At 44.5% G+C, this 24,744-nt stretch overlaps 1 protein-coding gene across 1 annotated transcript in view; it reads left to right on the forward strand.

Annotated features, from left to right (window-relative positions):
* The first annotated feature begins 748 nt into the window (after nt 1–748).
* The window catches only part of DIXDC1 (DIX domain containing 1), a 57,091-nt gene continuing 33,095 nt past the window's right edge, over nt 749–24,744 (forward strand). Inside the window, exons 1-4 of the mRNA XM_077839821.1 lie at nt 749–808; nt 20,465–20,594; nt 21,536–21,661; nt 24,327–24,576. Of these exons, the coding sequence (XP_077695947.1) occupies nt 749–808; nt 20,465–20,594; nt 21,536–21,661; nt 24,327–24,576 (566 nt within the window). The remainder of the gene's footprint in view (nt 809–20,464; nt 20,595–21,535; nt 21,662–24,326; nt 24,577–24,744) is intronic.

The raw sequence follows: 24,744 nt of genomic DNA on the forward strand, positions 1-24,744 counted from the left end.
AGAGTTACGCTGTAATTTTTCTCTGAAGAGTTTCTTTGTGTTAAATTGTTTTTTGGAAGTTGCTTCCCTTTTACCTCTTTACTTTATCTCACAGCACACAGAGCCCTGCTTTGGTGCTGTATAAATATAACTAATTATCTAAGGGCCTGGTTGCAGCTTCCTGTCCCTGTACTGGAGCTGGGTTTGCTGAGCGCTCTGCTTTTTCTCCATGGCTTCACAGCAACAATGAAAGTTACAGCTAGCAGCGGTTCCAGCCTTTCGTCTAACTTTTCTTTCTTAAGTAAGCCAGGAATCTGCTGTCTGCTAACCTCTACCCTGCATGCTCTCTCCACCCCCAAACAGCACAGGGCGAGCTGTGTTTGGTAGGTTTGAAAGTCTCTTGTACCAGCAGGCGCCATGTGAGACGCAGGGCCCAGGGCGGCTGGCTGGAAATAGGTTTCAGATGTTCACCCCCTGGTTCCTGGGCCTCCATCCTGTGAGCTGAGTCGTTTCTATAGGAACCGTGTGACATCTCGCCTGCTACTCCCTCAGTGGCTCCCTCATGAGCATGCTCAGTACGAGCCTTGACTTTGGCTCAAGTATCCTGTTTGCAGTAACGGGCTGCACATATGAGACTATGAATAAGGTCCCCGATGAGCTCCAACTCTTTGTCTTTGAAAGGAGGAGGAGGAGGAGGAGGTCGCACCCTGAGCTGGAGGATCTGCTCTGTGTGCTTTGAGAACGTGGCCCTTTGGCGGGCTCGTGAAGAATGCTTGCCTGTTTGGCCAGGGGGAATTTACTGGATATTCTGCAAGAGGGCTTCTCAGAGGTAAATGCATGTCCCAGGTCTCATAAAGACCCTTACAGGGCAGTGCAGCTTTCTGTTATATAGCATCTCTCATAAAGCTGTGTCCCTCCCAATGCTTCGCAGAACTAAATAAGAAACAGGGAGAGAGAAATTGTCTTGGAAAGGGAGAAAGAGATGCATACTGGGCAGCCCGGCTGGCATTCTGCAGATCTGCAGTAGTTTTGAAGAGTCTGTGGGTAATTAACTGCTGGTAGTTTCAGCGCAAAATGCTGCAGAAGCATTTACTCTGGGATCAAAACGTAATATAAAGTGCAGCGAGGTCAGGAGGGAACAGTTACCCTTTAAAACTGGCTGCTCCTCTTGTGCTCTGTAGGTCTCTGTATTTGAATTGCTGTTGGAAAGGCTGTACATCTGTTTTAAGGGCATGCAGAGTCATTGAGAGTGGGTGGCATGTTGTAGTCTGTGTGGTTCGTTTTTCATCACGTTTTGTAGGTTAAATAGCCAGGGATTGAAACTCAGCTTGGACAGGAGGAAACTATCATTTTTAAAGTGTGTCTAAGTTCCTTGTTTTGATTGCAGGGAGCCAGGTGAGTTTTGAATCACTGGGTAAGACCTGCCAAGAAGTTACTGAGATACAACTCCTGAGACTACATCAGGAAGTGGATAGTTTTATACCCCGCCTTTTGTAGGATGCACAGAAAGTTAGTTTAAATGAACATTGTCTAATTGCCATTTGCCTCTGTGTTGCCCCACTAAAAAATGCCACTGCTGGGCTGGTTCTTTGGGCAAAGTATGCTGCACCATATAGACCACAGTAGGGAGGGATTTTCTGTCTGTAAGATGAGAAGGAAGGAGAACAGGGGGGTTGTGCTGGAATTAAGGATTTCCTTCTGTTTCCTTCCTCACATGGAAGTGATGATCTTGTTACATTTTACTACTTCCTAGGTAGTGTGGCTTGTTTTGTTTGTATTTAGTGCTTCTTCATCCACTCCAAGGCCCATCATCACATGACTTTTCTTTGTCACCATTCTCACCACAAACACAGGTCCCTTCTGGGCTTAGTAGGCCCAGACAGAAAATGGGGGGACAAGAAGGGCCTGAGACTTCAGCTTCATGGCAGGCCACATTTATCTCTTTTAATACTCTACTGCATTTTGAAATCCCTCCTGCTTAACAGTATAAATACTCTTGCCCCTTCTCAATACAGCATCCCTGTACCAGGCCCTCCTGCCTGACCTGTACCAAAAACCCCAACCCTATATCAAACACATGCAGTTTTAGTACAATCCACTGGTCAGTGTGTGTTATCTCTTCTGTGCCCATTACAAAGGATGTCAGTCTGTTATAGCTCTGAGCTAGAGAGTCGGGTTCTTTAGCTTAAGCTGTAGAGACTCCTGCTTTCAGCCCTGTTCAGTTCCTGGTGTCAGCCAAGATGGTGGCCATGAAGCAAGCGTTCTCCATGTGGGAGCAGAAATCAGTCTCTGTGCAACGTCTGCTCCCACCCAAATTGTCTGGTATCATCCAGGGGCTGTCCTGGTAGCCATGGGAAAAAAACAAAAACCTTTTCCTCTCCCAGTTTAATAGTAGAAACTCCAATATTCCCACTTTGGTCTAGCCATGGGGCAGAGAAACAAGACTGGGATTCCCCCTTAAATCCCCTTCATGGCAGCTGAGTGTACTAGGCTAGCCCATGCACTGCAAGTTAAACTAAAAGCAAGTTAGTAAAGTGGGACAGTATCATTATCCCCATTTTACAGTATGTCAGTTATATATCTGGGAGTGGAACTAAAAGTCCCTATTCCTTATCCTCCGCTCTGACCCACTAGACACACTCCCTCTATTATACTTTCTTATACCTTAAAAGGGTTGTTTATAGACCTCCCACAGCTTGGACACAGTGTCCCCCAGTGTCTGTGCAGCCCTTATGTGTAGGCAAAGGTCAAGGTGATGGACGCCAACCCAGCATGCTGATGTCAGGAGCGCTGAGAGGGAGAAACTTCTCAGCATTGGGGTAGAGTATAAAACCAGGTCCAAGCTAAAAAGTCTTAGACCTGCTTTCACACAATGGGCTAACCGCGGGACTGAAGGAGCCACCATACCAACTTAACTGTTGCTGTGCCTCTGATAGCACATCTCTCCCGTGAGCTGGTGGCTGTTACTGGAATTATGTACCTTGCAGAATGTGGGCTCCATTTCCAAACCTGTGCATGGAAGAGGAACATGCCATACACTATGCACAAACACACAACTCACATGCATACCACTCACTAGTATGCATATAGATGCACACACAGGGCTCCGATGCACCCAGTGTACAGGCAGTCCTCCAGAGCAGCTGTGGTTCCGGCTTAAGCAGGAGTCAGTTTGCACATGGGAATTTGCATGTAGCCTGTAAACTGAGTTGGGTAGGTTCCCTTTGTTTCCTTCCCTCCCTATCCATCCTGCTGGCTAAGGACCAGGCTCATTAACCCAGGAGAAGGGATTGAAATGTGCCATTATTGCCCCTTCTGCAGCTGGTGTCTGTTCTGTTTCACCTGTCAGAAGGTGCTTTCTCAGTGACTAACATAAGCCCTGATTGCTGAGGGGGCCTTCAAACTGCAATTCAGGGCTGTTTCCCTTCCCATTTAAAGTCCCTAGGCCACAAGAGGCTGCAAGTATGTCATCTGGACACATCTAAAGCAGAGTGAGTTTTGTTTAATGTTCAAATGCAGAAAGCTCTCCCATGGGCATTATACAACTCCTGTTCCTTTTTCATTAATGGAATAGTCTGCTGTGAAGGTGCTTCCCTGCTGTTTGTAAAGGCAGCTTTTGCCGCTTTGAAGCCTTTAAATAATTCAGACCCACAGCTGGACGGCAGCACGGGAATGCACGGTGGCTGTAAGTGGCAGATTATAACATTAAGATTATACCCTAGAGGACAGGATCTACTTTGTTATGATGCAGTCCATGTGGTCTCAACTCAGCACCTCTTTCACTGAAGAAATGCAACTTATTTAGGACATGAGCACAGACTTCTGTCGGATGTTTCAGACTGATGGGTTTCAGAGTAACAGCCGTGTTAGTCTGTATTCGCAAAAAGAAAAGGAGTACTTGTGGCACCTTAGAGACTAACCAATTTATTTGAGCATGAGCCTTCGTGAGCCACAGCTCACTTCATCAATCTGATGAAGTGAGCTGTGGCTCACGAAGGCTCATGCTCAAATAAATTGGTTAGTCTCTAAGGTGCATGAGCCTTCGTGAGCCACAGCTCACTTCATCAATCTGATGAAGTGAGCTGTGGCTCACGAAGGCTCATGCTCAAATAAATTGGTTAGTCTCTAAGGTGCCACAAGTACTCCTTTTCTTCAGACTGATGGGGAATTCTGAGCTTCAGTAAACATGGCAGAAAAGGCCCTGACAGCTCCAAGCAGTTAATGCTGCTGAAGTTCAACAATTATTCCCCTGTTCATACTTTCCTTTGGAAGTAGGAGGATCATTTCCTTTGACAGACTCAGTAGGTGGCTGTTTATGAGCAATGTGTTGCCTAAAGTGGCTGTTTGCTCCTTCCAGGCTTGTGTTTGAAGAACATGCATGGTCTTTGCATAGGGCTGACTCCTCCTTGGAGGATGAAACACTGAGGACTCTTCCAGGACCCCTGTGTGAATCTTTTCTGAATCAGTGTGCCACTGCCTGACAGCAGCAAAGAGTCTCAGAATTGCCACTTAGTTGTGGGAAATAATAATAGTTCCTGCGCTGCAGGGCTTTAGCTGAGTGGTTGCTGTGATGGGAAGTGCCTGACTTTTATGCATGTACAGTCTGTCTTATTGCATTAACAGGATTTGTTATATCCATTTTTATATGAAGGTTCTTAAATAGTACCCATCTCCGTGAGATCCAAGTGCCAGGGAAAGAGCCTTTTTTTTTTTTAAGTTAGAGTAATTCTCTGGCATTGAAGAGTCTCTCTCCAATGTGGTTCTCTCAGCTCTTCTGTTCCTCTTGGTCCATGATAGATATCTCTCTCTCAACTGTAGAGATCTTAGCAGAAAAAATCTGCCGTAGGTATCCCTTTGTAATGAACACTGTTTGTGGCTAATAGGATTCACCATGGAGAGCTGTCTTTCACTTTTTTCTGTCTCCCTGCCTGTAGTAGCTCAGATCATTAGGGTCACTCCTATCCCTGTATACTTGCTATGGGGCCGTGACTCTTGATATGTGGTGGCTCAACTGAGGCTGGATTCCAATGACTAGGCTATATGTGACTCCTTAGAGGCTTTGATATTTTCCACATAGTGGGCTTGATTCTGGTCTCACACCAGTTTTACTCTAGTGTAACTCCATTGACTTTGTAATTCCTGTTTTACACTGTTGTAAGTAAGTGGAGAATCAGGTTCAAGATGCTTAAAGCTTATTCAGATCAAGAAAGGCAGGGAGATGAAAGAACTGCTAATGCCACATGGCCCTGCCAGGTTGCCCATCTGGTCTATGAAATGCCAGGCAGCTGCTGCTTGGTAATTCTGCTGTACAAGCATTGGAAAACACAGCTGGGGTTTACCAGATGTTGATTTACACTGAGAGATTCTTTTCTTCCTACCAAGATACTGTGATCCCTCAGTGCTTGGCCAAGTAGGGTTTCTGATCACTTTGACAGAGAAGCCCCTGTGCCTGGCCAGCAGCAGGGCTATTAACAGAGGAAAGATGCCTTGTGGTTAAGGTACAGGATTGGGAGTCAAGCAGCTAGGGTTCTATTCCCAGCTCTGACAGACTCACTAAATGACCTTGGGCTAGATTATGCATCGATTCCTCCGCAGCAGCTTTGCCATCCTTTTGCAGGATATATTAATAAAAATATTAACAGTTAAGTCGTTATTGTTATTTCCATAGACCTTAAAGTGCTTTACGGAGAAAGGTAGAAATTGTTATCCCCACTTTACAAATGGAAACTGAGGCAGAAAGAGGAGACGTCACTTGCCCAAGTTTACAGTGAGTCACTGGCTAGGAATAAAATCTAGGTCTCCTGATTCCCAGTCCAGTGCCCTGTACATCAGATCATGCTGCCTCCCTGGCTACTTCCTGCTCCTTGGAGGGTACCCATTTTTGTCTTGACATAGCATCATCCACAGCGCTCTTCAGCCACATTGTTCCCAGCTTTTAGAGTAACAGCCGTGTTAGTCTGTATTCGCAAAAAGAAATGGAGTACTTGTGGCACCTTAGAGACTAACCAATTTATTTGAGCATGAGCTTTCGTGAGCTACAGCTCAGCCTTTCCCAAGGACACCAGACTCCTGACTCCCTTTCTCTTACATTGTATGCAGAGCTGGCTGCTGTCTAACCCTCAATATAAAGGGACAATGTTCCTTTTCTTCCTTGAAGTTTTGAATAATGTTTCGTCCAGATTTGATCTGACAAACTTTAAACTAGGTCTTTGATTTGTTTGAATTGGTGCAGTGGAACCATTTGAGATTCTGGGTGAAAGAAGCCTCTACTCCAAGATACTAGCAGCAACCATTTGGTGATCTCTGACTGTTAAGGGCAAAGCCTGTTACATGTGGGCTTGAATGGAAACCTTATGTTTATTTAAAGAAAAAAGGCTTTGAAAAACCAGCCTGGAGGGGAGGCTGTGGCACTAAAACACCCTCTGCAAGGTGCCAGAAACTATTCTTGAGGCAACAGCTTGGGAAGGGAATGGCGTGTTGTGTGGGGAGTTCAGCAGTCAATTTAAAACGAAAACATTCTGGCATCTTGCCTTTTAGTGACTTTCCTTCTTGTTAAACTTCAGAGGTAATTATATCCTGCAGAAGTGCCAAGATGTATTTAACCAGATGGATACTCACTGTACATTTCAGGCATAGCATCAGTGCACAGAGCTGCCTGTCTAGGGATAGGGGATTTGGTCAGCACTTCCAGGGCCTTTAGAAACAGTCTGAGGGGCTAAAGGTACATGCGTAGGAAAATAGCACAATCACAGGGTCTGCCCATCGTGTTATGGAAGTGACCAGCAAAGTTCCCAGTTGGGAAAAGCAAGATCAGGTGCCACTTACAAAAACACCCCACTGCAGGCAGGAATGGAGTGAGATTTCTGGTATCACAGCTACCATATGTCTTGGTGCGGTCTTTTACCAGATGTTGGGGAGGCAACCATTTGGGCAGAGCCAAAGGAAGATAGAGGTTGCTTACATTGGGGGAAACAAAGGAATTCACAGGGACATTTCTCCCACTTGTGTCCTGCAAAAGTTTAAATACCCTGTTAGTCTATAGTGATAAAAATGGTTGATACTCAGATGTCTGTTACAGAACATTCTTTTCTGCGGTCTCCTCACCTCGGCTTGGTTTCATTGGAGGATACTTAAGGGGAGTTGTTATTACATTGCAGCAAACTAACTGAAATGAAGTTGTGGTCAGTAGAGTGTGAGTGGTGGTGTTGGCTTCTGTGTCATGTGTGATAAAAAAAACTGTAGTAAAAGTGGTCAAGGAGTTAATGGGTTACAGTGAGTATTATGGATGGCAGCCATGCTCCACTCCTCCCTTACTTCCTAGTTAGTGCCTGTTTCCCCCCAGTCTGTTATGTAGTTGAATAAAGCAGCTTGTTCCCAGCCGGCAGAACTGTAAGCAGAGTTTGTTTCTTGTGCACTGAGCCGTCCCTTTACAAATAATAAATAGAAATACAAGTCTTTTATCTATAGCACCTTTTCCAAATGGACCCCAAAGTGCATCGCTGATTATATAAAATATCTATATACATATGCACATGCAAGAATCATTTCACCCAGCACTGAAATGTAATCATCTCTGGGGTAGAACAAGATGGCTATTTAGAACATGGCTGTGCAAGAGTTTAGGAGAGGAAGTGAAGAATTAAAACTGGGGGGGGGGGAGATAAAGGGAGGCAGAATATGAATATTTGAGGTAGAAATTGTTCAGGACACTGTCATTAAAACTCAATTCTCGCCAAAAAATGGGTTGTAATAAATGATGACAAGTGTTCAAGAGCTGAGTTTTATATCTCAGGGGAAAGATGGCACATCCAGCAGCACATCTAATGACAGTTTTAAGCATTAGCTTCCGGTCTCCTAAAGAATCAGAACTGAGGTAGGTAGCTGGGGCTTGGGCAAGGCCCAATTTCATTTGATGCACAGTGGTGCCAAAGTAGTTAAATTGTGAATTTGACAGCCCCCTCTCCTGGCTGCGAGCCACTTCATCGCTGCTTGGAAACAGACTAAAATATAAGGGAAATGTTCCAGCTATTTTTAAACGTACAGAACCTGTTGCTAAGCACTAGCTCTATGTACTCTCAGCTCGAGGTGTCATGATCCTTATAGCAGCAACAGCCCAGAGTGCAGGAAACTGAAGAGAGGGTCTGAAATGGATTTGTTCTCTGATTTTTTGGCCTCATCACACCGCTCCTGATTCTCTCTTTCTCATCTCCTGGCCTAAATGTACAAGGTGTGTGTGTGGGCATGTAATAGGTTGTGGTGCAGCCTGCCTAGCTGTTGTGTAAGTTACAGCAGGCTCAGGACTCTAACTTACACTGAGCGACCACAGCTCCAGAGGGTACTGCATTTCAGTCACCCTGCACCTCCTTTCTCTGGCAGGCCCCTACCCTGAGGCTTGTTAGGGGAAGGTTGGTGTAGAGCTATTCTACCAGCTCTGAGCCAAGTGGGGCCACATACACATGGGGGGGGGGTATTCCCTGGAGGTCAGTTTCACTGCTGTACAGCCCTTTATGGTTCTAGAGCAGCTGTGCCAAGAATTGGGCCCACAATGTATGCGGTTTCACACTGTACTCAGGTCCAAATTAAAGAATTTTGGCACCCTGTGCACTATGGAAATTAGGGGCTTCCCCTCCTTTCTTAAAGCACCCCACCCTTACATAGTCCATCCCAGAATGCCACTCTTTCACCACCCCATACACAGACCCTCAAATGCCCTGTCCCTCCAACCCCCCACACAGAGATCCCTGAATGCCCCCCCAGATACATCCCAACAACCCTCTACAAGCCCCCACTTATCCTGGTATTCTAGTAGCCCTGACATACATCCCACTCACTGCAGCCCCACTTTCCGCAGCCCTCAGCATCCTGGACCCCAACCCCACCACCCCCAACAACCCCGATTTATCCACAGCCCTTCTACTCTCCATCCTCACCCACATAGCCCACCAGCAACTCACTTCCAGCTCCTTACCCACTGCCCCTGGGATCTTCCTGGGCACTCACCAGCATCCCCCTGGCTCAGCGCTCTGCTTCTGTGCTGGTTTAGGGTGGCTCCTCCTGATCCCAGCCACCCAGCTCTGCTCACTCCCATTGCACGACCTGCATTCATATAGCCCCATCAAGATGGAAGAGCAGCTGGGCCAAATCTGTGTGAGTTGCTGCGCCACTCAGTTTTGTTTTTGTTTCTGGGTGGTTAGGGGGCCCCCTGAGATAGGGGCTCTGTGCAAGTGCGCCGAGTGCTCATTGATTAATCTGGGCCTGACTTTACCATAACAAAAATAGGGTCTGTAATTCCCAATTACTCTTCTTTGGCTCTAGAAATGGTATTTCTGAAAATAACATATTTGAAAATTTGCTAACAGTCTCAGGCTCGCTGGCTCCCTGAGCTGTACCCAGCACTGCTAAGACCTGAGTCTGCATGGAAAGAAGAGAGAGTGTGGAGTTTGCAGCATCACTAATAATTCCATGTGGACTTAAGAGCTCTTGAGTGACAGAAGGTGTTAAAATTACATTTCAGGCATGATTTTCTGATCAAAACATGAGAGACTCCAAATGGTTAATTCTCAGAGCTCTGGAGGCTGAATGAAGAGGATTATTAGTCAGTGCCTTTGGGTATTATATGCTGCCACACGGGGGTTAGACCTGGAATGGGCAACAACTCCTTTGTTATCACATTGGCCCTACCCCTTCTATTGGCTGGAGTTTGATTTTCTTGCGGGAAATATGGGGATACCCCCTTTGAAACCCAAGATTCCCATTATTAAGAGGGACCTTGGTTGTGGCTGAAAGAAAGGAGAAAATGGGAAAATTTCTTAGAGAAATTGTTATAGACAAATGCCATGTTAGGTGGTTGGGAGCTCTGGAAATTCTTGCCTTTGTCTTCTTTTGGCTAATGTGCGAAATGCATTTTTAGCCCATCACCTCATTCTTCACATACCTCTTGGAGCTTGAGTTGGCATTTGAAACTCTGCCAACAAGCTGCTCCCTCGTAGACCAAACAATCTTCACAGGCCAGTAACTTAGTTCCCTCCCTGGAGCAAATGGCAGCCTAGCTGGGATTCCGATGGTGGCTGTCATTCCCACCCAGCCATTACTGCCAGGACTCGAGCAAGTGATTTCAGAAGTAAAGATTCCAGCTTCTCTGTACTTGGAGCCAGACATACTGTTCTGCCAAACTAGGAGTTTTAAATGGAGGGTTAGAGATGTTACTATGTGAGATCTATATTTAGAAAGGTGAGTTTAGACAGCTGAGTTTAGAACTCTGCTTCATCAATTACACACATCCTGACCACACAGAGCTGACTGGAATATCCCTTCAACAATTTGAGAGACCTGGTCAATGGCTTTCTACAGCTTTGGGCACATCCAGTCTAAAGTCTTTGGGCCAAATTCTTCTGTTGGTCATGGCCACATACCCCCAATAATTTCAGCAGGGCTGCATGGTATAAAGGAGGGCAGAAGAGAACCCCGTGCTTCTATTTTTTTAAAAAAATCCAGCTAATTAAACTGGGGACCATTGTTTGAGATTAGTTTACTGATCTGAAGCAACAATTTAGCTGAAGACCATACAAACTGGAAGGCAGGCATGAAAATCCTGTTGAGTATGCCCAGTGCTCTGTGTTCAGGCATAAAAAGGGAAGGAGCCAAGGCTAGTTCAACATTCAGGCTTTATTCCTTCCTCCACATGTATTGTTTTCTCTCGTCAAATCATTCCTGAAAGTAGAGTTCTGTAAGTTCCTAGACATAATAATTCTAAAGCACCCCTATTGGGAAGCTATTATCATCACACTCGGGAAATAGTGTGGTATAAGGGGTTGGCTACGTCGCTTCTCCCAGTGGTTTGAACCTTTTGGGTCTTCAAAACTGGGCTAGAAATCACATGGAGAACAGTTTTTGCAGTTCTGGCTAGAATTCCAGCAGAACCCCCGGATGATATTTCTCTCCATATCTCAGCAAGTCAGCTAAAAGCACTTCTCCAAACACTCCAGAATTTTAAAAATGCCCACGTTCAATTCCAAATATGGGTGATGGTTCAGATAGTTCTTTTTGATTCTGACCTGATTCACCACTCGCTTGGATGCTACGTCAAGATTTTTGATGCACCTTTGTCTTTTACAGCTCATGCACTATCTCTGCCTCCTTATCTGTGCAAAATTGCACTAATGCCTCCTTTCCAGACAGTGCAGCCATGACTGAGGAATTCTGTGTGCTTGGGACAGGCCTTATACTGAATAAGAAAGAATTTACACTGGCCCAAACGTTGTTTTGAAAGAAATTGAATGTCAGGCTTTGAAGTGAACGTTTTATGAATGAGCAGCCTTGGCTGCAACATACCCCACATAGACAAGCTGGACTCACTCAGGCCCACAGTATCCTGGGTTTCATTACATGGAGGCCAGATCCAGGCTGCTCCCGTTTGTTTGGCAGCCTGAATCAGACCCAGGGATCTCTTTCCAGGATGGATCATTTTATGCTGGTCTGGAGGGTAACATTGTTCTATTTGTTTATGGGGTTTTATTCTCTGCTTCTACAAAGACCTAGTCAAAACAAAACCAACAGAAACTCAAAGTGGAAGAACATGGGAGATTACAAAGATCATCTAATTAAGATAATGTCAGAGAGCTTAGAAACCATGCAAGGCCTTAAACACATTACCTCCTGATGCAATTAGGTTGGCCTTTGAGCTTCATTGCTGCAGACACTTGGCTCAGGGCTCTGAACATCCAGGACACTGAATTACTTTAATATTGAAACCAGCCCCACAGCATAAGGGCAGTGGGCACAGAATGCTTCTTACTGATCTCGCTAGACTTGTTCTGTGAGCCGTGTTCATAAGATGTAAAGGAAAAGCAGAGGAAAGACTGTGAGACCTGTTACCATCCCAGATTGAACCCCCAAGCCGAGCCATGGGGAGAGATTCAGACACTTGAGACCTTTTCTGTCACCAAATAAATTTGGAAATAAGGAAGAAGTACCTTTTCCCGGAAGCAGTTGAAGATGGCAGTGAGGGTCCATGGGGAAGAGGTTGCAAGAAGTTCAGAACCCAAGAAAAGTCAGGGATTTGTTATATCTACTGTGCTGTCTACTGAAAGCAGAAGAGGCTGGATGAACTTCAAAACAAGCAGCCCCCAAACCTCTGAGAGAGTTTTGAAAGTTTCAAGGGAGTTATCCCTGTACTATCCCGTGCAAGTGGGACTCTAAAAAGGGGTAAAATAAAGGGCAGACTAGTACATGGAGGCACAGTAACCTGCCCTTAAAGCATGATGTTTTGTTTACTGCCAGGCAGGCATGGCTGACTCCCCACTGATACTGTGCTAGAAAGGAGAGGGAATTGAGCCCTAAGTGGCAGATGGTAAGTTACACTGGGCTGATGAGAATGCCTAGAGCAACTAATGCCTAGAGCAATGCCTCGAGCATCATGGGAGATGTCACACTACAAGTGCTAGTTATTTCTCTTCTCTCTCAACTGGGGAAAGGGGCAAACCAGCCAGTTAAGTACCAGGTACAATCCTAATTCAGTACAAGCCCTATATAACTTATGTATTTCATTTTGAGACTGAGATGGGAGAAGCAGGAGGGGAATATTAATGCTGCTGATGCTGTTATGCTTTCCTTCTTTCCACCTGCAGGCTGAGTCATGTGACATTGGGAAGAGATGGTGTTGGGTATTTTCCCCTTCTATGACACCCTCCTTTCCAGGATGTTCACACGTTTTAGCATGGTGGGGATTAATATCCCTCTTTTACAGACAGGGAAAAAAAATGGACAGAGAGTAAGTGACATGCCCAAAGTCACACATCATTTCTGTAACAAGGAATAGAACCCAGGAGTCTTGACTCCACAAGCTGACACACTCTGTCCCTCATATGTATCTAAACTGTGTTATGTAAATATTAACACATAATGGGGCATGTGGTTTTTGAGAAAGTCACTTGCCTTTGGCATGTAATGAGGCATAAGTTTGAAGTTCAGGAAGGAAGTAAACAACACATCTGTTGTGAGTTCTCTCTCACATGCCTTAGCTATTCCCACCAATCTCTTGTATCTTATCTACTCTTTACCTTCCTCTCCTTGTCACTGGTGACAAACAGTATCATCTGGATATCATCTTTGACTTCTTGCGCTCTCTTCCCCTGCACATCTAGCCCATATCCAAATCTTGCTGCTTCTTCCTTGATAATATGTCCATGATCCAGCTCTTTCTCTTTGTCTAGACAGCTGAAACGTTTGTCCAAATCGTCTTCATATCCCACCTTGATTACTGCAACCTTCTGTCTCCTGATTCCGTAGCACTCACACTGTCCTCCATCCCCACAGTCTACTGCGATCATTTTCCTTGCTTGTCTCTCTGATCTTGTCACTCCCCTCTTTGAATCCTTCTCGGAGCTCCTCCTGCTTCACTGCATCAAGTTCACGTTTCTGGTCCTCGCTTTCAGGATCCTTCCCAGCTCTACTCCTTCCTGCTTGTTTGCCCATGGGTTCTACCATGTCAACCCTGCCATCTCCGCTCTGCTATCAGTGCCTGCCTCATTCACCTCTTTATCAGCGCCTCATAAAACAGTCTCTGCACCTTCATCCACACTGCTGCTTACATATGGAAGACCCTCCCTGAACCAGTCTGTAGGGCTGCTCTACTGTCAGCTCTCTCTTCAAGACATACTTCTGCTGTGACTCTCCCAAAGTATATCAGCCAGTTAATGACTGCTTGAGGGGCAGATGAGGATAGTTGACTCTTACTTCATTATTTATAATGAAAAAAGCAAATATGTACACAATTATATATATTCTATTGTATTCCTCTCCCCTCACCCTTTGTATGTCACTTGTCTCCTTAAATTATAAATTATATTGTCTTCCTGTGTGTTTCTACAGTGCCTAGCCCAATGGGGCCTGAATCTTGACTGCACTCTCCAGACTCTACTGCAACAGAAGTATTAGATAATACTAATCAACCGTTAAGTGCCTCCAGTGCCTTAGAAGAGGCGCTCACCCTAAAGGGGTGTTTTTTGCACTGAAAAATGGTTATAGCTCCCTGTTACTGGAAGCAAAATAGTTCCTGGGGTGAGTAGTCCTGAGCCCTGCAAAAGCTGTCCCATCATCAGTTGGGTCTGAGCCACCTCCTCAGTCCTGGGTACTTTGTAATTAAAATAGCAAAACTGCACACCTAGAAATATTGTACAGTTATGATCCTGCCCCTATCAGTGCTGTGCTCAATGGAGAACTTTGAGCGTTCCCAGCTGTGATTCACCCGCAGAAGGAGCTACGTGTGTCTACAACAGCAGATGGCCCCAGGGTCCATTCCTTCAAACTCTGGCTCTGTCCTGAAAGATCTTTTAGGGACATCCATAGTGATCTAAACATAAGAGAAAAACGCTGCCTGGGAGCTTCAGCAATCTGGGCCCCAGGCAGCTCCAGGTAAGGCAGCTACTTTCCCATTCACAGAGCTCAGGTAAAGTAGGCCCCCTTTTGGAACACAAAGCCGTGTTAATTTAAATAGGATTAATCTTAACCCCTTTGCAATCCTAATAATCTGTGCTCTGTATAGTAAATCTTTGGGCTGAGGGTGCTGTGTTATTCCTAAAAAAGAAAATCCTCACTTGTGAGAGAAATTCAGATTGAGGTGTGGGACCAGAACCTATTCCTGCCCCACGGAGCCCAGGATATGGCTGGACCAATACTTCGGTTAAACAGCCTGTTAGTGACAGAGGTTGGGCAAGCTGTTGAGCAGTAACTGGTTCAAGGGTGAGTTCTTCAGGAAAAGAAGGAGGCTGGGGTGGCTAGATCAATAGCTGTTACCTCTCAGAACACTTTGGGATGCAGCCATGAGCCAGACCTGATTATAAGACAGCAAAGGGAAGCTCCAGGGATTTGTTAAATCCTGTGCTGTTTGGAAGCATCTGTAGTTGGCAGGAGCCAGCAGCATAATGGTGTCACAGGAGCCAGTGTAATAGACCCTGTGGAAGCTTCCTCTTCAACTCAAAGAGCAAAGGTTCAACATTAGAATAGGTTAGGGTCTGAGCAGCTGTCAGGGCTATGGGCCTGAGCGGGCAGGGAAGTATATGGGCTTCTCCAGTCCAGGCCTGGGGCCCCTCTTTCTGCCTCCTCTACCAGACCTGGAGCTTCTTTCCTTGTCCCTGGCCTGGGCTTCCCTCTCTGTCTGTGCTGCTCCCATACTTAGGACACCTTAATATTATTTATTAGTATTGAAGTAGCACATACAGGGCTGTGGTCCGGATCGGGCCCCCATTGTGATAGGTGCTGCACAAATACAGAGTAAAAGATGATCCCTGTCCCAGAATTCTTACAGTCGAATAAAGACATGACACCACAAGTGGATGTAACAAACAATCACAAGGTATGAGGAAGGGGGGATGAGGGAAACAGGAATGGCTGCTCTATTCTTTCCATCTTCTCTCTTTCCCACCAGGCATGGGTGTCTTTTGCTGCATCAGTCACTCCTCTTTCAGGCTGATCAGTTCTTCTCACTCAGATTTGTGTTCTGTCAGGAGACACAACACAGAAGGTGAAGTATAGGAGGAATGGGGTAGAAAGATGTTTTAATACCACCTTGTGCCGCCTGGATTCTGAGCTGCTCTGGGGGCCAGTGGGGACCCATTATAAATTTGAGCAGCCCCATAGGCAGCGCAGAATGCTTTGACCACTCCCCATCCCATGCCCAACATGCCCCCATACTGGGACTGCAGGAAAACATTGCGGAGTAGAATGTACATTGGCCCTACACTGCTCCTGCACTTTGAGAATTCCTCTGGTGTGATATATGCCATCATGTGCCAGCAATGCCCCTCTGCCATGTACATTGGCCAAACCGGACAATCTCTACGCAAAAGAATAAATGGACACAAATCAGACGTCAAGAATGATAACATACAAAAACCAGTTGGAGAACACTTCAACCTCCCTGGACACTCAATTACAGACCTAAAAGTCGCAATTCTTCAACAAAAAAACTTCAAGAACAGACTCCAACGAGAAACAGCAGAACTGGAATTAATCTGCAAACTGGACACCATTAAATTAGGCTTGAATAAAGACTGGGAGTGGATGAGTTATTACACTAACTAAAAGCTATTTCCCCATGCTAATTTCCCCCCTACTGTTACTCATACCTTCTTGTCAACTGTTAGAAATTGGCCATCCTAATTATCACTACAAAAGTTTTTTTCTCCTGCTGATAATAGCCCACCTTAATCGACTGGTCTTGTTAGAGCTGGTATGGCAACCCCCATTTTTTCATGTTCTCTGTATGTGTATATATATATCTATCTTTCTACTGTATTTTCCACTACATGCATCTGATGAAGTGGGCTTTAGCCCACGAAAGCTTTTGCTCAAATAAATTTGTTAGTCTCTAAAGTGCCACAAGTACTCCTCGTTCTTTCTCTGGGCTATTGTGGCTCCTTCATGCCACCAGAGCAATTTAAAGAAGCTGTATTGAGGTTCAAAATCTTGTCCAGTGTCTGCAGCCTAAGTGCCTGAGAAATGCTGATCAGGGACTGATGACCAGTGTTGCAGAGACAGCCAGTTCTTGAGAAATGGAAGAAGCGAGGGTAAGAGAGGGGAGCCCTGGGTGTTGTTCAGCAAGCAAAAGGCTGAAGCAGAAGAGAGAACACTCTGACTCGGTGGATATTAATTTAAAGAAGCTAAATGTAATACAGGGAATTTTGACAGCATTGGCTTAATGAGGCTGCTAGACCCTCATGCCCACTATGCTAATGAGGTCTGTTGGGTGATTGTGATTCTCCAGAATAAAAGAATAGTGGATAATTTTTAGATCTTAAATATCCTTTGCACAGATGAAAACTATTAATTAGCACTATGGAAAAATCTTCCCTAGAGAGAGGCTGGGAAAAGGGACAGACTGCAGACTCCAGCTTCCCTTTTTTATTGCCCATGGCTGTATCCAGAGTTCAAATATTGTTACTAATCTTGGCTAATTATCCCAAGATGAAACTTTTCAGTGTCTTTTGCAGGAATTTCCATACAGACCTAAAACAAGTAGGGGAAAATGTGGACCACTAAGGGAACAAGGAAACATGACTAGTTACATTCCCAGATAGGGTGAGTTCTATAAATAATCAGAAAGAGGAAGTAAAACATTACATTTGTGGGAAGAATTATAAAGCACACGTTGTCTTTCCAATAAGTACAGACATTTTTTATATTGAGTATCATTTCATACCTAGTACATACCTGTATCACATTGTGAGAAATCTGCCTGTCAGCATTTCTAACATGCTCATCACTATACAAACTGGACACTAACATTTTCAAAAGTAGCCATCGTCTTTTCTGCTAATTAAACTTAGTGCTATAGCATTATGGATAGAATTATTCTCCAGAGAAAACTCTTTTTTTTGTGATTGCCAGTTGATACATGATGCTAACAGAAGCTTACCAAACAAATTCCTGAGCAGTTAACTCCTGGAAGAACCTCAGACAGACAAAGAGACTCCAAATTATCCCTAACCTGTTTTTCAGATGTTTGGGTACAGAAGAATGCAGAGAAAATGTCAAAAGTTGTGCAGTGAATTTCATGACCTGTTCCCGATTTTTCATGACCTGTTCCCTGATCCCGGAACAAGTGTAACTCTTTGTACCTTCAAGAACTGAATGGAGAAAAATACAGAAGTCGGATCTGATCTCATTGAGAGATATGGTGCAGGAAGTGTTTTTTTTTTGTCCTGACGGATGAAATCTGCTGTGTAGAAATGCTTGTTTCCATTTGCAGAATACATCCTCACAAAATTTGCTCTCCTTTTTTCATTTACTAGAATATGGACACGTGGAGTTCTCTGTCTGGAATAAAGGGCTTTTGGTTTTGTCTCTTAGTGCATTTAACACCACTCTGCAATTTTTAGGTCATTAAACTTTCATGTCTGTTTTTCTCTTGGGAAATTCAGTCACCTGTTCATCTCAGCTGCCAGAAATAACAGGCTGCCGCTTGGGCTTTTAGCTTTGCAGAAATCAGAGTATCTCTGGAGTCCTGCACTAAACTAATTAGCTGGTAGATTTTTCTGGACACATAATAAGCTATGGATGAACAAACCAACAGTCTGAACTGTGCCAGGAAAATCTTATGCTCTGAATGGGGAAAAAATACTAAACATGCTAATTAAATGAAAGTCTGCAGTATTGTAGCAGTAACAACTGTGAAATCCTTCCCTTTGTAATAGTGACATCACTATTGCACAGGCACAAAAAGTTGTCTTTTTGGAGAGGATCATTTAAAGTGTAAATTTACAGGGCTTTAAAAGTGATTTTCTAATTACGATACTAATTACTCCATACCAGTAAAAATGCCTACCCAAAAATAGTGATTTTTATTTTGTGTGCAAAGAATGGGAGAAAACAAAGGGAAAAGTATTAAATTGTTAATCATAAGGCTGTATTTTTATATAATTTATTTCCTTTGTGTGAAAAAGGAGTTGCTTATAGGGAAAAGACCCACAGAATATAATAGAATATGGCAACCTTTCTAGAGTATTTTGAACCATCCTATAGAATTTAGTAGAGAATTTTACCCCTAAGGTAGATTCCTATAGGATGGTTAATAAAAAAATGTGTAAAAAGGAGATGATTCTCTTTCATTTTATAGGTTTTTGAAATATTTTCTATGTAACCCTGTTCAATCTCTATGGAACCTTATTGAATTGTATAGGACTTTTCCATAAGGGTGCTGTAGCTGTTTCAGCGGGTAACAGATGGCTCTGTAAATAAACATCTCTCTCTTCCACTGATAATTACTTGAATAAATTAAAGCTTCACTGAATCTTTGTGTAATAGAAGGTTTGAGTTCTGGTCTGTCCTTGAAATTAAATTGTGTTGTGTGGCTGGATCCTGGTGTAAAGTCCCAGGCCCCTCCTTTCTTGGGACCAGGCACTTCTGTCTAACTTAGGTCACATAGGAACTCAACTCCTCCTTGCACTTTAGCAGGGGTAGTTATTACTATTGACCTGAAAACCAATGCGGGATCATCCTCTTGTACCTATTGTATGAGTGGGAGAGAAGCCAGGACTATGCTTGTTATATTTATGCTTCATGGTTCGTGTTCCCGTTCAGTGGAAGCTGGTGATATTTTCAACTGGGCAGGCGAAATTGATAGCTACTGGTACTTTCAGAACTAATTTACGCTAGATGAGTTAGAGCGCTGACTATTCTGGACTCTAAGCAGGGGAGGCAAAATCCACTCCAGCAAGCTTGCATTAGTCTCATGTGTCTCCCAAAGTCTAGACTTCCCACTCAGCACTTCCACTTTTGTTTTTTACAACAAATTGAGCAGCCGCCCCCAAGTGTGCCTCTCACACTATGCTCCATACTTATCTGCTGAGTGAGCAGAACCAATTGAACATAAGTGTCCGGGCACCTTTCTGAGCAGACAGACTGAGCTGTGTTGTGTTTAAAGTTGGATTTCCCTTGTCAGGATGATTACAAGTGGTTTTGTTATCAGAATGTGACTTTGTGGCAGGGTGTAGAAGCATAAATGATGACTGATATTGCTGAGATAATGTGGAATGGAGACTTAAAACCCGCCGCAGCTGCAGAATAATGGGAAGCTTTGTGAAAAGGGAGGTAATCCCATAAAGGGATAAATCTGATTACACTCCACGTGCTGCACAAGCCCTTGTCCCAAAGGAATTCCCGTTTCACCAGGGCTTCTACCAGCCACTAACGTCTCATGTAAAGTATAGGAATGAAAAAGTGAACCCCTTACACATGCACACGGGACTGCTTTTGCATATCAGCCCCTGACACCAGATGACTACTTAGGGAGCTCAAAAACCTGGTTCTCCATTATCTGTTGCCTCCTGCTGTCAGTTACACCTGTGCAAAGACAATGTAGAAGACTACCCAGTTAGAGTGGTAGTGTTCTTCACACAGTTTGTGCTTTCTTGCACTGATGTAAATGATGACACAAGGTGCAAGGGTGTGGAAAGTTGAGCCCAAGAGTGTCAGGACCATATACCAAAGTGAAATTGGCCCATTATCAAATCCAATCATTTCCTTAACAATTAGTGTAATTCACTGAAAATTACACTGGTTATTTTAACTGTCAACTAAGCTATATTTCTTTATTTTTTAAATATCTGAAAGAAAGTAATTTTTGGTTTTTAACATTTTATGAGTGAATTAATGCTGGGATTAAAAGTGAGGGACTGGCAGTAGTTGCTTTGAACCAGATATACTGCAGCCTCAGGCAGGTTCAATGCAAGCTTCCTTCTAAGCTGTGCTGATGCCTCTCGGTCCTGACCTGCAGTTCTTCCTGCTGTTCCAGTTCTGGGTTGTACCGAGCTACTCCAAACAGAACGCTGGTTTTGTTTTGTGAACCAGTGTCACGTAGGTGGTAGGATGAAACCCATTTGTACTTGTGATCTAAGCGAACCTACGGTTGAGTGAAAGGTAAGAGTTGTGCAACTACTTCCTAAAACAACAGTGACTTGCAAAATTTTGTTTTCTTTTCTGTTTACAGCATCAACTACAGGCGTACGTGGCCTGGGTGAATTCCCAGCTGAAGAAGAAGCCAGCAATAAAGCCAGTGCAGGACCTGAGGCAGGATCTCCGAGATGGGGTCATCCTGGCCACTCTCATTGAAATTGTAGGTCAGTAACACCAAGTGGCGCTATTGCTCCTGTTGGGGCTGTGGGGTGTTGCGTGGAGGAAACTCGTCTTGGTGGGGCCCGTCTAGTGGAATGTTTGGAACTGTGTGAGGCTGGCCAGCAGGTCTCGCAGTATCGGAGCAGGGTGGTCATTTTAAGAGGAAGGAAAATTGTGGATCATAAAGCCAATCTTCCACTGAAGTCCTTATGTGTTAGCTCAGTATCACTTGCTAACCTTTGGCTACTGGCCAAGTTCCAGGCCCTTTGAGAACTGCATTCACTTTGTCACCTGACACATGCCAAAACCCGCTAGCGTGGCCATGATAACTGCCACAAGAGGAGCTGAGCTGTTTTAAGGGAGCCATGAAAGGATTTCCCATATCGATGAATGGCATCAGGGACCCAGAGGGGTGTATGGGCTAAGGTGGGACTAGTATGTGGCTTCTTAACTTCATTTGTATGTATGACCCGAGTCTCATTGTTCGGTATCTCTGCCTAATGTGGACAGCCCTGCCTGGAGTTTACTTGTAGGTGTTAATGGATGAGATTCCTGTCGGTCGGAGTTAATCTCTTTGCTAAGACACAAATATTTACAAGAAAGAAATAATAGGACTGAGCAGAAATGGTTCTAGAAGCTGATGCTGTCCTTTGCTGAGACTATGCTATGCAGTGCAGTGTATCTGCACAGAAGGGACATGTGCTGACTCAAGAAGATACAAGGAATAATGAATTATCCACAGAAAGCACCTTCACAGACAGTGCTATGGATTTATTTTGCCATTAGACACCTCATGAGCAGCGAGAAGTCACACATATGGCTCCCTTACTCTTCCCAAGATAACAGCTGCTGAATCCTACATTCCTTGCACCTGTAACCGTTCCAGTGCCAGTCAGCACCAAGCAGGTCCATTCCTCTCTATAATTAGGCTGTTTGATTTTCCCAGCCGGTGAGAAGCTGAACGGCATTGAGGTCAGTCCCACCAGCCAGCAGGAAATGAGAGAAAATGTAGAAAAAGTCCTGCAATTCGTGGCATCGAAAAAGATACGTATGCACCAAACTTCAGCGAAAGGTAATTGCTCCTTAATGACAGTGTCACCATGATCCTTAGCTATATATGTGAGAACTGGATGCTTTGTTGTTTTGTGTCCTACAGATAATTTATTTCCAAGCCAGTTTCTCTTGTTGCTACAGCCCAGTAACATGTTTAGTTTTCGGTTGAATGGCACTAAATTCTTGGTTGCTTTGGTAACAGTACCAAACAGGAGCAACTAGCAGTCCAGGGCAAGAAATACATAATAGTATTAACAAAAAGAAAAGGAGTACTTGTGGTACCTTAGAGACTAACAAATTTATTTGAGCATTAGCTTTCGTGAATGCATCTGATGCAGTGAGCTGTAGCTCACGAAAGCTTATGCTCCAATAAATTTCTTAGTCTCTAAGGTGCCACAAGTACTCCTTTTCTTTTTGCAAATACAGACTAACACGGCTGCTACTCTGAAACCTGTCATAATAGTATTAAGAAGAAGAAGAAATGCCCCCTCTCCTCTGAGTGGTCAGAGGACCAAACAAGTGGTATAATTGAGAACACAGACTTGGGAAACCTTAATTGAATGGACATAAATAAATTGTTATTGCGCTGTTGCCTTCTGTGGTGGGAACAAGATAATTCCAGACCACTTGAAATCAGTGGTATTGTTTCCCATGCTTGGCAAACTCTGTTTGCCAGCATTTCCTGTCATAAGAGGAACAGAACATGTGGTGGGAAAGAGACACAAGGAGCAAAAACATGCACTTTCTGCCTCTTACTGTGGCATCATTTAGTCACAGACAGCACATGGTTGGAGGAAAACAGTCCCCTATTCTTGCTGGTTGTTGAGTGTACTGTTTGCTCCTCCTGGGGCACTGGGTGAGGTGCAGTGCCCAATGACTCAAACTGGAATCGTGGAGCATCTGACCTTTCCTGTTGTTATCAGGAGGAGAAGAGAACAGCCCTGGGGGTTACAAGCCTCAGCTGGGTAGTCTTTGTGTATTCAGAGTACACAGTAAGTGCTCCATGCCAGCAGCATGGCTACCAGCAGACTGGAGTCTGTGCTATTTTTTCCCATTCAGTGAGGCATTACATGCCAGTTCGCCCCATTTCACTGACTCTATAAGCTGTTGTTAATACTGATAAAACCTTGTCTATACACACTGTAAACAAATATATCAACAGGCCCAGCCCAGGCAGCTCTCTCGAGGCCGCTTAACTCAGTGATCTGAATTTGCTTTCTTGTATCCAGGTCGGTAGCAGGGAAGTAAAGCATGAGCATCCAGAGTTTGGTAGGGCACAAATGAGAGCAGAGTAAGCTCTAAAGATTGAAATCCAGGGCTGGTGGTCCGCATCCCTTCTGGTTTTCCTAGAAAAAATGTCACATCCCATGTCTGGCCTGTTCTAGTCTCCTTTGGCCATTCTCGGTGACAGGACTTTGTTGAGAGCTTTGTGTAAGGGCTCTGAAGTTGGACATGTTATGAAGCAATCAGAGGAATGTAGAGCAGGAGGGGACATCAAGAGGTCATTTAGTCCATCCCCCCCAGATTGAGGCAGGATTAACATATCAAAGCTACTGTGCAGAGTGAGATATGGGCGCAGGACTCTGGGACACAGGAACCCCTGAGTTCTAATCATAGCTCTGACACTGACTCGCTCTGTGACTTTGGGCAAGTCATTTCCCCTCTCTGCCTCAGAGCCTCTGTGAGTGACATTGATTAATTACCTTTATGATCTATTTTAACAGAATGTTTATTTTGGCTCCATCCCATCCTCCAAAAGTAAAAATTAACCACACTTCAGGCATCCAGTCCCTCCCCAAAAGTCTGGGGCTGGGATTTTCAAAGCTGCCTACAGGATTGGATGCCCAGTTCCCATTAGACTTAATGGCCACTGCATGTCCAAATCCATTGGGTGGCTTAGAAAAATCCCTCTACCACCCCAGAAAAAGAATGGATGGTCTTTGGAGCGAGCCCTGAAGGTCATCAGATTTGGTCTGTTTTGTACACTGAGGTAAAATGCATAGTGATGAGGATTGATTAGTTAATGATTACTAGATGTTATTGTTGCAGAAATCCATTCTTGCTCAGCGCCCTCCTCTTTCCTATTAAAAATGTGAATGCAAATTCCATGGGCCAGTTGGAGTCATCACTGGGACAGTGGTGATTTCAGTGACTGTGACACCTTTGTAGTGATCTTTCAGTAACACTGTCACACATAGGCTGGACTATTTGTTGAAAATAATCCCATACAGAAGTCCCACATATGCCCAAAGCAGATAAAATTCTGTCCTGTAGGTGGCAGTGACTGATTTTACTTCAGGCTGCTTCATACAAAACAAATTCTGTGGAGCACTGGAAAGATAACTCATTCCTAATGACAGGTTTCAGAGTAGCAGCCGTGTTAGTCTGTATCCGCAAAAAAAAAAGGAGTACTTGTGGCACCTTAGAGACTAACAAATTTATTTGAGCATAAGCTTTCGTGAGCTACAGCTCACTGCATCCGATGAAGTTAGCTGTAGCTCATGAAAGCTTGTGCTCAAATAAATTTGTTAGTCTCTAAGGTGCCACAAGTACTCCTTTTCAGTCCTAATTGTTCAGTCCCTTTCTTTTGGAATGCTCCTGTTGAGTTTAATTACATTCACACATGTTGGTCAGACAAGAACCTGCTGAGCCCCATTGCCCTGAGGTTTGATTGCATTTTGCAGATATCGTTGATGGGAACCTGAAATCCATCATGAGGCTGATCCTTGCCTTAGCTGCTCATTTTAAACCTGGCTCGGGTAGAACAGCCATTCAAAGACCAGCCAGCACGGTGGGGAAGAGCCTTTCGGCATCATCAGCCAGTCACAGGCCTCATTCAGCGGCCGCAGTGGCCCAGGGTGCCGTGGCTGCTCTGGCAGATGTTCGTCAGGATGTCTCACGCTCAGGACGTGATGTTTTCCGGCACAGACAGAGGTACTGGGTACTCCTATCTAGTCTCATTGGAATGAGTGTGAATCTTGGTGCTAAGTCTTAGTCCTCGGGGCAGGTAAAGGGGGCATCTCCCTACAGGACAGATAAAGAGGTGTCTGCCTCTCTATTATGAATTCATACATTGCTTGTTGACCTGAACCCAGGCCACCT

This window comes from Eretmochelys imbricata, chromosome 22, assembly GCF_965152235.1.
Source record: "Eretmochelys imbricata isolate rEreImb1 chromosome 22, rEreImb1.hap1, whole genome shotgun sequence".
NCBI classification, from domain to species: Eukaryota; Metazoa; Chordata; order Testudines; family Cheloniidae; genus Eretmochelys; species Eretmochelys imbricata.